Source organism: Stegostoma tigrinum, chromosome 6, assembly GCF_030684315.1.
Source record: "Stegostoma tigrinum isolate sSteTig4 chromosome 6, sSteTig4.hap1, whole genome shotgun sequence".
Classification (NCBI taxonomy): domain Eukaryota; kingdom Metazoa; phylum Chordata; class Chondrichthyes; order Orectolobiformes; family Stegostomatidae; genus Stegostoma; species Stegostoma tigrinum.
Window position 1 is genome coordinate 48,164,841 of NC_081359.1, and position 17,100 is coordinate 48,181,940.

At 40.0% G+C, this 17,100-nt stretch overlaps 1 protein-coding gene across 8 annotated transcripts in view; it reads right to left on the minus strand.

The window, feature by feature from the left end:
* cep295 (centrosomal protein 295) overlaps window positions 1–17,100 on the minus strand; it is a 208,413-nt gene that overhangs the window by 37,061 nt on the left and 154,252 nt on the right. For 7 of the 8 annotated variants that reach the window (XR_009445842.1, XM_048532236.2, XM_048532237.2 and 4 more), the window contains 2 exons: window positions 7,735–7,881; window positions 4,668–4,791 (listed from right to left, as the gene is read on the minus strand). Coding sequence is in view for 7 of the 8 variants with exons in the window: in XM_048532236.2 (XP_048388193.1) it covers window positions 4,668–4,791; window positions 7,735–7,881 (271 nt within the window). In the remaining variant the exon portion in view is untranslated. Of the gene's footprint in view, window positions 1–4,667; window positions 4,792–7,734; window positions 7,895–17,100 lie in introns of those variants that run through there. The other variant, XM_048532239.2, reaches the window with a different exon arrangement.

Genomic DNA, 17,100 nt, shown 5'->3' on the forward strand with positions numbered 1-17,100 from the left:
TAGAAGGATGAGAGGGGATTTGATTGAGACGTGTAAGATTATTAAGGGATTGGACACTGTGCAGTCAGGAAGCATGTTTCCGCTGATGGGTGAGTCCAGGACCAGAGGACACGGTTTAAAAATAAGGGGTAGGCATTTAGAACAGAGTTGAGGAAAAACTTCTTCACCCAGAGAGTGGTGGATATATGGAATGCTCTGCCCCAGAAGGCAATGGAGGCCAACTCTCTGGATGCTTTCAAGAAAGAGATAGATAGAGCTCTTAAAGATAGTGGAATCAAGGGTTATGAGGATAAGGCAGGAACAGGATACTGATTGTGGATGATCAGCCATGATCATAATGAATGGTGGTGCTGGCTCGAAGGGCCGAATGGCCTACTCCAGCACCTATTGTCTATTGTCTTTTTCTCAGAGGATGGTAGATAGGCTCCAAATCAATGTGTTTGTTGATGGAGTTCCGGTTGGCATGCCATGCCTCTAGGAATTCTCGTGCGTGTCTCTGTTTGGCTTGTCCTAGGATGGATGTGTTGTCCCGATCAAAGTGGTGTCCTTCCTCATCTGTATGCAAGGATACTAGTGATAGTGGGTCATGTCGTTTTGTGGCTAGTTGATGTTCATGTATCCTGGTGGCTAGCTTTCTGCCTGTTTGTCCAATGTAGTGTTTGTCACAGTTTTTGCAAGGTATTTTGTAAATGACGCTCGTTTTGCTTGTTGTCTGTATATGTTGTCTATACAGACAACAAGCAAAACGAGCGTCATCTACAAAATACCTTGCAAAAACTGTGGCAAACACTACATTGGACAAACAGGCAGAAAGCTAGCCACCAGGATACATGAACATCAACTAGCCACAAAATGACATGACCCACTATCACTAGTATCCTTACATACAGATGAGGAAGGACACCACTTTGATTGGGACAACACATCCATCCTAGGACAAGCCAAACAGAGACACACACACAAGAATTCCTAGAAGCATGGCATTCCAACCGGAACTCCATCAACACACACATTTGATTTGGACCCCCATCTACCATCCTCTGAGAAAAAGAACAGGAAATGACACCACCAACCCAAGCAAACCTAAACAGGTAAATAGAAAGCGGGACATAACACCAGCGCTTCATCAGAGGCTCACTGATGATGTTACCTAGAATGGTGACGAAACGTCTGAAAACTAACCTTCCAGCTCAGCAAGCAAACTCACATCCAGAAACTCGACCTGAGCTACAAATCTTCTCAAAACTCGCATTCACAATCATGATAGGTTAAGACTGAGTAAATAAGGAGAAAACGTTCCTACTTGTGAAAAAGATTGATAATGAGAAGGCGCTGAAATTTTAGGTAGTAAAAGAAGCAAACATCAGTATGAGGAATAACTGTTCCAAGCACTAAGTAGCTCATATCTGGAATGTATTGCCCAGATATATGGTAGAGGCACAAATGCGCAGAGCCACGGAGGAGAAAGATGGAAACTAGATTCCGGAGAGCCAGCTCTGAATCACAGAACTCCTACAGGTTGCAAGCAGGCTATTCAGGCCCATTCAGTCCACACCGACTCTCCAAACAGCATTCCACCCAGATCCACACTCCTACTCTATATCCCTGTAGTCCTGCATTTACCCTGGCTAACCCAGGTAGCCTAGACATCCCTGGACACGATGAGCAATTTAGCAGGGCCACTCCACGTAACCTGCACATCTTTGGACTGTGTGAAGAAGCCCACACAGACATGGGGATAATATGCAAACTCCACATAGACAGTCGCCATTGGGCGGAATTGAACCCAAGTCCCTGGCACTATGAGCCACTGTGTACAGATGCTTCGGACAGAGTGGCTTCCTCTCCTGTCCTGTGACATGTCAAATTGCCGATGTTCGTTTTTAGATTTCAATGGTGAGTTCAGAATCACACAAATAAGCAGCAACTTCTTTTTGTTCAATCTTGCATTATTTAAATACAGCTTGGTACTGCCCCCAGGATTACCAAGAAACAACGTGACACAACTCCCAAAAAGTCTTCTCAGACTTAGTTCGCTGTTTCCATCTCAGGGCTTCCATGTTAAAGATCCTTTCACCAATATCACATTGAAGCACAGTTTCTCGGTCAGGAGGAATTTGGAAAGGTAAAGGTACATGTGGCTTTAAGGGAAGAGTGTCGGCAGAGGCACTGAGACCTTGACAGTTACAGTCTTGAGTTATAAAGTAACTAAAACAGCACAGGTTTGCATGAGATCAAACTAATTGGTAGTAAAAATGAAGACTCACACTATATTGTTGAACAAAGGTTACAACTGCAGTCACTGGTGCAAAAGGAACTTCAGTCAAAACATAGACTTGGAATTCTGCCCACCTGAAAAAGAAACCTTTCTTTCCCCCGCCATTCACCATCTACAAGGCTTATGTTTGGATTACAATGGAGTGCTCTCCTTTGGCCTGAACAACAACACTGAAGTAGACTGATATCATCCAGGAAAACATAGCCCACTTAATTGGTACCCATCTAACACCTTCATCACCAATGCACAGAGTGTGTACTAGCAGCACTGCAGGTTGCACCTCCACTCCTATGACAATACGTTCTAAAGCCATCATGTCTACCACCCAGATGATGTATGGGAGCACTGAAAACTGCAAGTTCTCCTCCAAACCACATAGCTACCTAACTTGGAACTATAATCACTAGTCGAATACAAATTTTCATGTTTTTCAGAAGTTTATGCTGGGAGCGTTAGCATTTAGTTGAGCTTTTTGTTTTTCTAACTCCTATCCACTTGTCACTTTAGATTGTTTTAATTTTATACTGAAGGGTGTTAAAATGATTGGCAATAGGTTGTCTTCTGTTGGCTGGTCAGCTGACACTGATCAACCGATTTCTTTATTGTTTACAAATCTTTATTCCTCAAAGTTTTCATTAAACCAGTCCCTGTTCTTCTTGGGTGTCAGATCTTGTGACCATATTGAAATTATCAGCAGATTGGACTTGTCCAGTCCGATCTGCTTGATAGCGACTTTGACAAGATAACATTTGTAGGTTACTGACTCAATACTTGGATGGATTGTCTCTATATCAATTCTTGGGCTTAGCCGAGGACTAGAATTCCGCATGTAGTGATTGAGTCAATCACTGTTGCTTTTCTGCCTTTGAAGCTAACAAAGACGTATTAAAAAGACGTGTTGTTCATCATGAAATCTCTGATCAATAGCAGTTGTAGCCAGGGTTGTATTTTGGCATGCTATCTTACATAGGACCACTCTCTTGACGCAAAAGGCAGAAATTGCTGAAGCAGCCCAGGTCTTAAGGGTCACTGGATTTGAAATGTTAACCTGCTTTCTCTCCACAGATGCTGCCAGATCTGCAAAGTTTCTGCAAATTTGTTTTTTTTTGTTTTAGATTTCCAGGACCTGCAGTTCTTTGTTTTATTTCATTGCCATTTTGATGTCTAGTCTGGTTAGTTCAGGGACACAAAAGTCCAGTGTTATTTAGGATGGCTGTTACTAATTTCAAACAGTAGTTTCACATTCCAGTGGCCAGGTTTTGGAAGTTTTCTTCTTTTCCCACCTTTTGAAGTAAGATTCTTCTTTTTGCCTGTATTGCAGTTTAACAGCATTAAGAGATGCCCTTTGACCGCAGTAAATCAGTCATAGCCACAGGAACTAGGCCAGTGCCAGTGAAGTCTCCAAGCAGTGGGTTCAGAATCTGAATTTCCCTCTCCTAGGTGGGTTGCCACAGCTTAAAAAGCCTCCTATCCTGGTTTTTTTAGACATAGTCTGGGAAAAGGCCCTTGTTATTCACTTTGTCCATGCCCATGCCTTTATAAATCTCTATAAGGTCACTCCTCAACATCCTATGCTCCAGTGAGCAAAGTCCCAGCCTGTTTCTCTAACTCAAACTGTCCATTCCCTGCAACATCCTGGTGAATCTTTTCTGAACCATCTCCAATTTAGTAAAGTACTTCTTATTGCAGGGTGTCAAGAACTGCATACAGTACTCCGAAAGAGGCCTAACCAACGTCCTGTACAAACTCAATGTGACATCCCAACTCCGACACTCAAAAGGTCTGAGCAATGAAGAGAAGTATGCTAAACATGTTCTTAACCACCTTGCTTAATACACGGAATACGGTATGCTTTTGCTCCAAGACGTGATCAGTTTAGTTATTTCGGCAATATGGATTTCTTCCCACCTGACAGTTATCTTTATCAAGGAAGATATTACCTAGGAGCTGTCAATGTTCATTTGTTCTCCCCTCAGCCAAATAAGGGCTGAACAATTCATATGACTATGATAAACAATAGATTTAAAGTAATAGTCAGAAGGAATATTTTCACTGAGAGTTATGGAGGCTGGAACTCTGTCTGAAGAGAGTATCAGAAGCAGAAAATCTCATAGCATGTATAAAACACCAAGATGGGCACTTAAGTTCTTATATTCTATAGGTCTAAGGAGGGAGATTAGACTGAACAGCTATTTTCCCCCACGGCCACAAAGATAATGGAGTGAAATGGTCACATTCTTCCGTGCCATTTAAGTTTCTAATTAATTGTAGTTTTACATGCACTTAATCCTATTGAAGATTTTAAGGCCAACAGCAAACACTCTCTCTAAAGCTATTTGGAGGAAACAATGCAATGAAACATTAGGATTATGAAATTATTTCTCCATACCTGTTGGAGACTTTTGAAATGAAGATGCTGTGTGATTTATTTTGTGGTCTGCAACTCCTAAGTGATGCGAGGTAGAAATTGCATGATCTGTGGTTTTAAGCTTCGAAGGCTGCAACTCATTTGCCTACATAAAAAGATATAATACTTAATGTTCTAGATGACACAGGCAAAAATATTCAAAAACAAGTTATAACTTTGTTCCGATCAATCATTATTCACTAATAGGATTTGGTAGACTGAAATTAGTAGACTGAGCTCATCTTTGTCTTTATTTGCGTCAAAACAACAATCAAGCTGCAAAAACTGACGTATTCTGAAACTCTGTGTACTTATTCAAAAATAAAAATACAAAATCCTATGAAATTAAGAGGCATATTATTTTCCTGAAATTTGTCAGGATGTTAATGGATACTTAAGAGTGCAAATAACATCATGTCACATCCACTTATTGGCAACCAGTTAGATCAGGAAGTAGAGTAAGGAACATAGCATCATCTACCATACAGGTGGATCATAGCTAATCTGAAATCTTCAGTTCATTTTTCTACTTCAGTTCCATAACCTTGATGCCTTTACCAACAGAAAGCAAGCAACTTGCATTGAAAGCTCCAATATTTCAAAGTCAGTGAATATCCAGTGATTACAGCCTTAAATTCACATGCTTTTAAAAACAGGCCCAAATGGAAAAAGGTACAAAAAACCTAGTCAACTGGATTGAGAGGATAAATTTTAGAAAATGCAGGATAGAATTAGCTGAGGTGATGTATAAAGTGAAATTAGTGCACAGAATTACTGATCAATGAGCTATTAAAAAGAAAATATAAACAGGGATTCAATCTATCCACTTCCCATTTTAATGGTGGGGGCAAGACACTGGCAATTGATATAGTCTCATGACCTTTCACTCATTTAAATATTGAAAGAAGGCTGGATGCTTTAGCTTTTTATTCTGTGTCCCAGGGTTAAAAGGTGACCGGGCAGATTTCTTGGGCCTTGGTAATGCAGCAAGTAAGAGGCACGTAAAAGTGACCTTCCAGAACTGCTCATGAGCAAAGGTGTGCTGATTCCACAGCACCGAGAAAGCCCAAAGACATTAAGCAATTGGATCTACACCTATCAGAGTCATCCTGCCCCAAAATCTTTCCAGGGCCCTCCAAAATTTTCTTTCATGCTCATCCAATCTTCCTAGCCTCACCATAAATGTCCCTTCTCATTCTCCATCATTCCAACCAATCTACTTATATCACCCAACATTCAAGCTCGACCTCTTCTTTGCAAATGACTGCCTACAAGAGGAAATAGATTTCAAAAATGGACCAAGTCCCACGAAAAAGGCAGGGACAAGGCCAAGGCACTGGCACTGCACTGCATTTGCCAGAACTAGACAGCAATATTTCAAATCCCCAATGTGAAATTGAAAATTTAAAATGTAAGGTGATAAAAGGAAGCTGGGGAAAGATGGAGTTCAAGACTGAGCATGGAGTAGAGACAGTGAGGAAAAGGTCATGTGAGCAGGCAAGCCACAGAGCAGCAGTTTACCTACTATGTTAAAAAGAAACTCAGAACATTAAGAGGAAATCAATTTCATAAAGAACTTCAGTAGAATAACAATAAAATTGTCAACAGTAAGTACTTGCTGTAAAATACAATATACTTTACAGAATCATAGCTTATATTGTAATTTAATTTTAGTTGGTTTCGGACGACAGCACAATCAATGTCAAGGTTTTAGGAAAACTCATCAGAAACATTACGCTTTCTATATTTGAATATTTATGTTCAGTAATGTGCAACATCAAACTGTCACATGGTGCTCATTGTCTTGGATTATTTCTCCTTGTGACAGCTCTGTGAAAGTAACCAAAAATGCAAGCAAATTATAAAAGGGGTTTTGCAAAAGAATCAACACAGAACACGGTCTGCTAGATGTCCAGCAGTGGAGAAACACATGGAACCTCCAATGACAGGGAATTATATTTCTAATTTTGAAAAGAAACTTCCAGTTCTTGCCTGGATATCTATGCAAATCTTAAAAATCATGCATTAACCATCTGTTCACACAGATACTTCAAACTTCTTAAATCTAACAAAGGGAATGTACCATATAGGGGTCTTCATTATTCAAGTTGTTTTGCAGCATATTACCCTGAAAATTCAATGCAATACAACACCTCCCAACACATTCCTTTTCACTTTTGATTTTTCACATCCTAATAGTAAAGGCAATTCTGTTCTCAGCAGCAACTCAATATCTTGAAAAATACATTTTCTAACAATAAAATGGGAGATTACTCAAAGCACCTTCATTCTCGCAGAGGAGACTAACGTTATTACATGGAACCCCATGTATGCCAAGCAGAAGCAAAACCAATGGACAAATCTCTAAGTAGTATCACAAAAAAACTTCAAAATGTCACAAGATCAGCTGTTTAAAAATATATTCCTGAAACTTTAAAAATCAGAACTAAATTGCTTAATACTTTTTAAAACAAAGTTGACAAAAAGCCATGCTTGAATCCAAATACTGACCAAGTAAATTTCTTAGTTTCTTAAACTGATAGTTAATGACTGATGACTAGCCTATAAAACATACTCTACGCTAAATATCTGTCCAATGACCTAGGAAGGGAAATGTTCATTCAAATTCACTGGGTTCAAGATCAGTTTTTCAGAAAGATATGAATAGAACCAATGGCTTTTCTTGTTGCCACCAAGGAGTGGGCACCTTCACAACCACAGTCCCTTCAGTGTCATTACAAGCAACCAGATAGGACTGGCGTAATAATTTCATATTTTGTTTTGAGTGTAGCCTGGTCACTGTCTACAAAAGGGGATGCAAAGGAGCACTTTGTCACCGTGGGCTGTTTCTCTCACTAACCCACTTCCAAATGAGAATTAAAATAAAACCTAGCTTATGAAAATCAGAGTCATACAAAAAATTGTCTGAAAATTATTCACAACTATGAATGTTAATTTTAGGTTGCATAACGCAGCTGGTAGGATATAAAAGGCCATTTGTTAAATCAGATCTGTGAAACTGAAAGATTATGCTTTTTTGATATCTTACCCGAGTAAATGTTTGGAATTCATTCTGACATGTTATGTCTTCTATTGGAGAATCCTGTCTTAGTTCTTCATCTATTAAAGTTGAATTATTCATTGACAGTTGAGAGAGTTCAGGTTCTTCCATAATCCCAAGATTTGATCCAATTTCCTAAGAGTATTTACTAAATGGATTATTACAATTCCCAATAGCACAAAAATGACGAGGCTCATAAAAATGAATTAGATTCAACATAAGCTCTAGCTTACTATCATTATAATTAAAAAACACTGCAAAAACCTGTCAATAGCACTACTGTTTAAAACATTAGTCAAATGATTAAACGGTATTGCCAGAGTTTAATATTTTTGATTGCTTGAGCTTTACATTTGGGATAGTGTAGGGGGAGGGGCTTAGATTAGTTCACGGGTCGGCGCAACATTGAGAGCCGAAGGGCCTGTTCTGCGCTGTTTTGTTCTATGTTCTATTTAATAATTCAATTAAAAATGTTCTCAATGAGTCCTGTTTTGCCAAACTGTGCAACTTTTAATAGTTCAAACATTCAAAGCTTTCACATTCAATGTATTTTGATAGATGTGAATTATGGTCCACTTATTTCAGAATAAAACTTCCACCACCTGATAAGTAATATTTATTTGTGCATAATCATTCTTCAAGACAAGTGTGTTTTGTAAGAATATTTGTTTCAGCAACTTCCGACAGAACAGAATGAAGCATTAGAGAAAAATGAGGCCAAGAAATTATCCTATTGGTAGGAAATTAATAAAGCAAATGGTGCTAATTGGACATGAAACTACTTTCAAGGATGGACATTTTAGAACATAGAACAGTACAGCACAGAGCAGGCCCTTCAGCCCACAATGTTGTGCCGACCACTGATCCTCATGTATGCACCCTCAAATTTCTGTGACCATATACATGTCCAGCAGTCTCTTAAATGACCCCAATGACCTTGCTTCCACAACTGCTGCTGGCAACGCATTCCATGCTCTCACAACTCTCTGAGTAAAGAACCTGCCTCTGACATCCCCTCTATACTTTCCACCAACCAGCTTAAAACTATGACCCCTCGTGCTAGCCATTTCTGCCCTGGGAAATAGTCTCTGGCTATCAACTCTATCTATGCCTCTCATTATCTTGTATACCTCAATTAGGTCCCCTCTCCTCCTCCTTTTCTCCAATGAAAAGAGACCGAGCTCAGTCAACCTCTCTTCATAAGATAAGCCCTCCAGTCCAGGCAGCATCCTGGTAAACCTCCTCTGAACCCTCTCCAAAGCATCCACATCTTTCCTATAATAGGGCGCCCAGAACTGGACGCAGTATTCCAAGTGCGGTCTAACCAAAGTTTTATAGAGCTGCAACAAGATCTCACGACTCTTAAACTCAATCCCCCTGTTAATGAAAGCCAAAACACCATATGCTTTCTTAACAACCCTGTCCACTTGGGTGGCCATTTTAAGGGATCTATGTATCTGCACACCAAGATCCCTCTGTTCCTCCACGCTGCCAAGAATCCTATCCTTAATCCTGTACTCAGCTTTCAAATTCGACCTTCCAAAATGCATCACCTCGCATTTATCCAGGTTGAACTCCATCTGCCACCTCTCAGCCCATCTCTGCATCCTGTCAATGTCCCGCTGCAGCCTACAACAGCCCTCTACACTGTCAACGACACCTCCGACCTTTGTGTCGTCTGCAAACTTGCTGACCCATCCTTCAATTCCCTCGTCCAAGTCATTAATAAAAATTACAAACAGTAGAGGCCCAAGGACAGAGCCCTGTGGAACTCCACTCACCACTGACTTCCAGGCAGAATATTTTCCTTCTACTACCACTTGCTGTCTTCTGTTGGCCAGCCAATTTTGTATCCAAGCAGCTAAGTTCCCCTGTATCCCATTCCTCCTGACCTTCTGAATGAGCCTACCATGGGGAACCTTATCAAATGCCTTACTGAAGTCCATATACACCACATCCACAGCTCGACCCTCATCAACTTTTCTAGTTCTTTTTTTACTTCAATACTCTGGGCATCATTGGTATAAATTGGTGCATGCAAGTCAACATTTCTTGTAATCAATGACAGGGTTGGTAGAAACAGAAGGGAAAGTTTTCCTGAGAGAACTCGACTCTTGAGACCACTTTTTTTTAATGACCAGTTCCTTAGATAGCAAGATTTAAGTTAGAAACAAAACTGTTTTGAAGCAGTGATTTTTAAAGTCATTCCAATGGCTCCAATAAGAGATGTACAGAAACAAAAGAAGCCAAACATTCCAGCAAATAAACGCTATGGCTTAATTCATGACTACACACTCCCAAATGCCTTTGTCTTCTTCCAAAGGCTAGAGATCAAGCTCAATTAGGATGTGGATTAAGCTCCCAACTGTTTTCTGCACATCAAAAACTTTAATTTTCTAAAATATGACACCTCTATAGCAGAAACATTTAAAGAAAAACCTAAAGTGAACAGGAGAGGAGAAAAAAAAACAGGATTTCCTCAATATTTATCTCAGAGCACTATTTTAAACTTCACAAATCTTATAGAGGAAAAAATGCACTGGAAAAGACTTAGCATTTTTCTCCTTTGGTTCTTAATAATCCAGCAGTAGATTGTAGCTTGTGAAGGGCAGACTCAAGAGAGCTCACAAAAAAATTAGAATTTTGTAAAGGTATTAATGTTGGGAAATCATACACATACATAGTGTTACAGTAAGCAGTGTGAACTGTTTGCTTTGTCTCATTCTGTCATAAGCACAACCAGAATTACTTTACCTGCACTGAATCTAATCTGCGGCCCCAACTCCTTCCAATCATCAATGTGAACAGCTTCTGTCAGATTCTGTCTCCCACATTTGCTGCTATTCTAAATATAACTGTGTTCTTTTCCCATTCTCAAAAGAGTCCTGTGACTGTCTAGCAGTGGATTTAGGAGACCTTTCTTGAATTATTTGCAGGCCTGTCTTGTGGGTTACTTACAATTTAGTTGAAACCCTGGTTACCAGGAATTTATAGTATAGAAACAGGGCCATTTAATTCCTTTAGCCTGGATAATGGCTAGTGTTGTCAACTTCAGTTGTCTCTCGATTATCTTCCCCAAGACAAAGAAAGGTAATGTGTGACTGGATCATTCAACAGAAAGCAAGAGAACATTCGAAAATAGTGTTTTTTTTTCCCAGTTTAAAATATTATAATAAGTTGCACTGCAGCCCATGTACAGTAATTACAACTTTTCAGGCTCCTTATGAAATACAGATTCTGGCACACACTATCATTTTTGCTGAAAAATACACTTATCAAAGTTCTCTCAGGTTCATTTCTCAAGGTAATTCCTTGACTAGAGTCAACCTGCTCGATTTAAGTTTAAACAAAATTTGAGACACAGCTATCAGTCCTGGTACATTCCTCGCGGTAACACCTCCGCAAAAATTCATTCACTAACTATTCAGCACTCTCCGCTCATACAATAACAATGTAGCCTACCCTTCGGTATTTCTCATGAATTGTTCTGATGACTGCAAGTCGAAAAAAGGATCTTTTCCCAGCAATACTCAATTTCTCTCCAACTAATAATACAATTATCATATGCAACATTTTAAAAATCCTAAAACTATTAAAAAACATTTAACTTCATGCATACCCAAAATGCATTAATGTTAACAATCTATTTGCTTTAAATGTGCACAATTTAACATAAAAACTGATACATTCACCACAAAGACTGGGGGGTGGGGAGATTTGAACTTCACATTTGGTAGGAAGATTCGGTGAGTTTGCGGGGTTTTTAAGATTCTGTGATTTGGCTTTATGTCCCATCTAGCACAATGATATCAAAGTCTCATCTTTGCTGGTGAGAATAAGTTTGGCAGCATTAATCCATTTCTTCATGGTCATAAGCCCACAGCACAGAATATGACAAACTGGCAAGCACATTCAATGCAAAATGGCCCAGACCTTCTGGTTACCACAAGAACAAATCTGACCAATGATCCTATTAAAGATTCTCCACTAATGGCCATTTTGATGGTCTGTTGTGGATGCCTACATTGTAAGAAATCAAATAGAAATCTACTCAGTGCATGATCAGAATTGGAGGCCAATACACCTTCCTCTTAATGGTAATAGCGCCATATTCCAGCAAGTAAAATATTTAAAATAACTAGGTGCAATTGGGGAGCCCTGAGGGACAAGGGAAGATTGGAAAGGAAACGAAATTGTGAAATAAGACGACATTTAGGAAAGACAGGAAGCTAGGAAAGAAGATAAAAGGGTAGTTCTGAGTACAGTTGAGTGGGATGACCTATGTTCACGAAACTTGGATGTGGTTATGGTTTGGGTAGAGATGTGACATTGTAAAAGCTAGACAACATCTGAGAGTGTGGTATACAGGTCCTCAGCACTGACCACACAGTAGGATGAAGCATACAGGAAGAAGGAATAGTAAATTATCAGAATGGCAAGATGATAATCATGGAAGATTTTAAAAGTCAGAGGCAAATATTGAGAAGTTGTTGGCGGATAGGATCAGGGCTAACCCTAAGGCTTTCTATAGGTATTTAAGGAATAAAAGAATGACGCAAGAAAGATTAGGCCCAATCAATGACAGTAGTGGTAAGTTGTGTGTGGAGTCAGATGAGATAAGGGAAGCACTAAATGAATATTTTTCAACAGTATTCACTCTAGAAAACAACAATGTTGTCGAGGAGAATACTGAGATACACGTTACTAGACTAGGTGGGATTGAGGTTCACAAGGAAGAGGTATTAGAAATCCTTCAGAGGGTGAAGATAGATAAGTCCCCTGGGCTGGATGGGATTTATCCTCGGATCCTCTGGGAAGCCAGGGAGGAGACTGCCGAGCCTTTAGCATTGATCTTTAACTCGTCATTGTCTACAGGAATTGTGCCAGATTATTAGAGGGTAGCAAATGTGGTCCCCCTGTTCAAGAAGGGGAGTAGAGACAACCCTGGTAATTATAGACCAGTGAGCCTTACCTCAGTTGTTGGTAAAGTGTTGGAAAAGGTTATAAGGGATAGGATTTATAATCATCTAGAAAAGAATAAATTGACTAGGGATAGTCAGCACGGTTTTTGTGAAGGGAAGGTCGTACCTCACAAACCTTACTGAGTTCTTCGAGAAGGTGACCAAATAGGTAGATGAGAGTAAACCAGTTGATGTGGTGTATATGGATGTCAACAAGGTGTTCGCTAAGGTTCCCCACAATAGGCCACTGTACAGAGTTTTGTACAGCTTCACCATAACCTCTTGGTTCCGGAACTCGATCCATTAATAAAAGCTAAAACACTGTACGCCTTCTTAACAGCCCTGTCAACCTGGGTGGCAACTTTCAAGAATCTGTGTACATGGACACCGAGATCTCTCTGCTCATCTACACTACTAAGAATCTTAGCATTAGCCCTGTAACTTTGCCTTCCGGTTACTCCTACCAAAGTGCATCACCTCACACTTGTCTGCATTAAACTCCATTTGCCACCTCTCAGATAAGCTGCAGAGCTGGGCTATGTCTCTCTGCAACCTACAGCATCCTTTGTCACTATCCACAACTCCACCGACCTTAGTGTCGTCTGCAAATTTACTAACCCATCCTTCTACGCTCTCATCCAGGTCATTTATAAAAATGACAAACAGCAGTGGACCCAACATCGACCCTTGCGGTACACCACTAGTAACTGGTTTCCAGGATGAACATTTCCCATCAACTACCACCCTCTGACTTCTTTCAGCAAGCCAATTTCCGATCCAAACTGCTATATCTCCCACAATTCCATTCCTCTGCATTTTGTACAATAGCCTATTGTGGGGAACCTTATCGAACGCCTTGTTGAAATCCATATACACCACATCAACTGGTTTACTCTCATCTACCTGTTTGATCACCTTCTCAAAAAACTCAAAGGTTTGTGAGGCACGACCTTCCTTTCACAAAACCGTGCTGACTATCCCTAATCAATTTATTCTTTTCTAGATGATTATAAATCCTATCCCTTATAACCTTTTCCAACACTTTACCAACAACTGAGGTAAGGCTCACTGGTCTATAATTACCAGGGTTGTCTCTACTCCCCTTCTTGAACAGGGGAACCACATTTGCTATCCTCTAATCATCTGGCACAATTCCTGTAGACAATGACAAGTTAAAGATCGATGCTAAAGGCTCGGCAATCTCCTCCCTGGCTTCCCAGAGGATCCGAGGATAAATCCCATCCAACCCAGGGGACTTATCTATCGTCACCTTCTGAAGGATTTCTAATACCTCTTCTGTGTGAACCTCAATCTCACCTAGTCTAGTAGCCTGTATCTCAGTATTCTCCTCGACAACATTGTCATTTTCTAGAGTGAATACTGTTGAAAAATATTCATTTAGCGCTTCCCCTATCTCATCTGACTCCACACACAACTTACCACTACTATCCTTGATTGGGCCTAATCTTTCTTTCGTCATTCTTTTATTCCTTAAATACCTATAGAAAGCCTTAGGGTTTACTCTGATCCTATCTGCCAACAACGTCTCATGTCTCCTCCTGGCTCTTCTGAGCTCTCTCTTTAGGTCTTTCCGGGCTACCTCGTAGCCCTCAAGTGCCCTAACTGAGCCTTCACATCTCATCCTAACATAAGCCTTCTTTCTTCCTCCTCTTGACCAGAGATTCCACCTCCTTCGTAAACCACAGCTCACGCACTCTACAGCTTCCTCCCTGCCTGACAGGTACATACTTATCTAGGACACACAGGAGCTTTTCCTTGAATAAGCTCCACATTTCTAATGTGCCCATCCCCTGCAGTTTCCTTCCCCGTTCTATGCTCCCTAAATCTTGCCTAATCTCATCGTAATTGCCTTTCCCCCAGCTATAACTCTTGCCCAGTGGTATACACCTATCCCTTTCCATCACTAAAGTAAACATAACAGAATTGTGATTGCCATCACCAAAGTGCTCACCTACTTCCAAATCTAACACCTGGCCGGGCTCATTACCCAGTACCAAATCTAATGGCCTATCTACATACTGTGTCAGGAAGCCCTCCTGCACACTCTGGACAAAAACTGACCCATCTATAGTACTCGAACTATAGCGTTCCCAGTCAATATCTGGAAAGTTGAAGTCCCCCATGACAACTACCCTGTCTCTCTCACTCCTATCGAGAATCATCTTTGCTATCCTTTCCTCTACCTCTCTGGAACTATTCGGAGGCCTACAGAAAACTCCCAACAGGGTGACCTCCTTTCCTGTTTCTAACCTCAGCCCATACTACCTCAGTTGACGAGTCCCCAAACATCCTTTCTACAACTGTAATACTGTCCTTGACCAACAATGCCACACCTCTGCCCCTTTTACCATCTTCTCTGTTCTTACTGAAACATCTAAATCCCAGAACCTGCAACAACCATTCCTGTCCCTGCTCTATCCATGTCTCCGAAATGGCCACAACATCAAAGTCCCAAGTACTAACCCATGCTGCAAGTTCACCCACCTTATTCCGGATGCTCCTGGCATTGAAGTAGACACACTTCAATTCAACTTCTTGCTTGCCAGTGCCATCTTGCTTCCCTGAAACTTTATTTTGGACCACCCTACTCTCAACATTTTCTATAGTCGAACTACAATTTTGGTGCCCATCCCCCTGCTGAATTAGTTTAAACCCACATGAACAGCCTTAGCAAATTTCCCCCCCAGGATGTCGTTTAGATGCTGTGATCATACGAGCCTCCACCACTTCCTCTGGCAGCTTATTCCATACAGCCATCAACCTCTAAATGAAAAAGTTGCCCCACAGGATCCTTTTAAAAAAACTTTTCCCTCTCAACTTAAATCTATGTCTTCCAGTTTTAGACTACACAACCCCAGGGAAAAGACTATTTACCCTATCAATGCCCCTCATGATTTTATAAACCTCTAATTATTAATCTTATTTTCCAAAACACTCTCAGATTTCCTTTCCGCCCTCCTGATTTCTTTTCCAAGTGTACTCCTACTCTGAACTCATAGAAAGAGAATTTTCTGGAGTAAGCAAACAGCAGTTTATGCTTGATTCATTATTGTAAATGAGACAGGCTTAATTCAGGATTTTCAAGCAAAAGCACACAAGTACCAGCGACCATAATACATTTGAATTTTACATTCAGTTAGCACGAGAGTGGAGTGTGTAAAAAAATTATTTTTAAACATTGAAACAAGGATGATTATGAAAACACAGAAGCAGAGCTGGTTAAAGTGATTTGGCAAGTTACGTTAAAGAATAGGTTAGAGATGCGGTGGCAGGCCTAAGGGGATATTTCAGAATACTTGGAATAAGTACATTCTGGAGAGTCAGAAAAATTCCAAGCAACAGCCCCACCAACTGTGCTTAACTAAGAAGGTTAAAACATTGCATTAAACTTACAGTGGAAGCATATAATTGTGCAGGAACAAGTGGCAGGTTAGAAACACTGGACAGATTAAACCAAAGAATATTCAAAACAAAGAAGGAAAATTACAATACAGGACAAGAGAAAGCAAGGCAGAAATAAGAGTAAGAGTTTCGATGAATAATGAGAAAAGAACAGTGTTAACAGTGTTCATCCTATAAATCAGCCTCGAAAAATAATAATGAAAAACAATATGGCAGTCAAATTGAACATTAACAACCTCTACAGTGAAGATCAGTCACATTCCACATGAAATGTTAAATCAGGAAAAAAGAGGGTTAACACATGAAAATCACAATTATCAGACAAAAACAGTACCGAATAAAATGGTTGGAACGGCAGGCTGACAAGTGCTTGGGTTCTGATGGACTTCATCATAGCGTTTTAAAAAGAAAGTGATTAGCTAATGCAATTTTATTTTTCCACATTCAGTTGATTTGCAGAATGCCCCATTAGATTGGAAGATAGTGGTTATTCAAAAAGAGACAGATAAAAAGCAGAAAACTATAGGTCAGTTAGCTTGACATTTGTCACCCAGAAAATGTTAAAAGTTAGCAGGGCACTTGGATGAGTTCAAGGTAGTCAGGCAGAGTCAATATTGTTTTGTAAAAGGAAAATTATAATTGCCATTCGATGAGAATTTTTTTGACAAATTAATTAGTGGTATTGATAAGGATAACCAGAAAATGTACTGTACTTAAGATTTTCAGAAGGCACTTGTTAAAGAGCCAAATAAAAAATTATTATGGAATAGTGTACAGCGTAAAACATTGGTGTAGACAGAAGATTGGTCGGCTAACCGGCAACTGAGTATCGGCATAACGTGTATTTTTCAAGTTGGCAAAATATAACAGGTGGTATGCCACAGGGATCATTGCTGGGGCCTCAATTATTTATAATTTACATGAAAAAGACAAATGAGGATGATGTGTATAGCTGTAAATTTGCTGATGA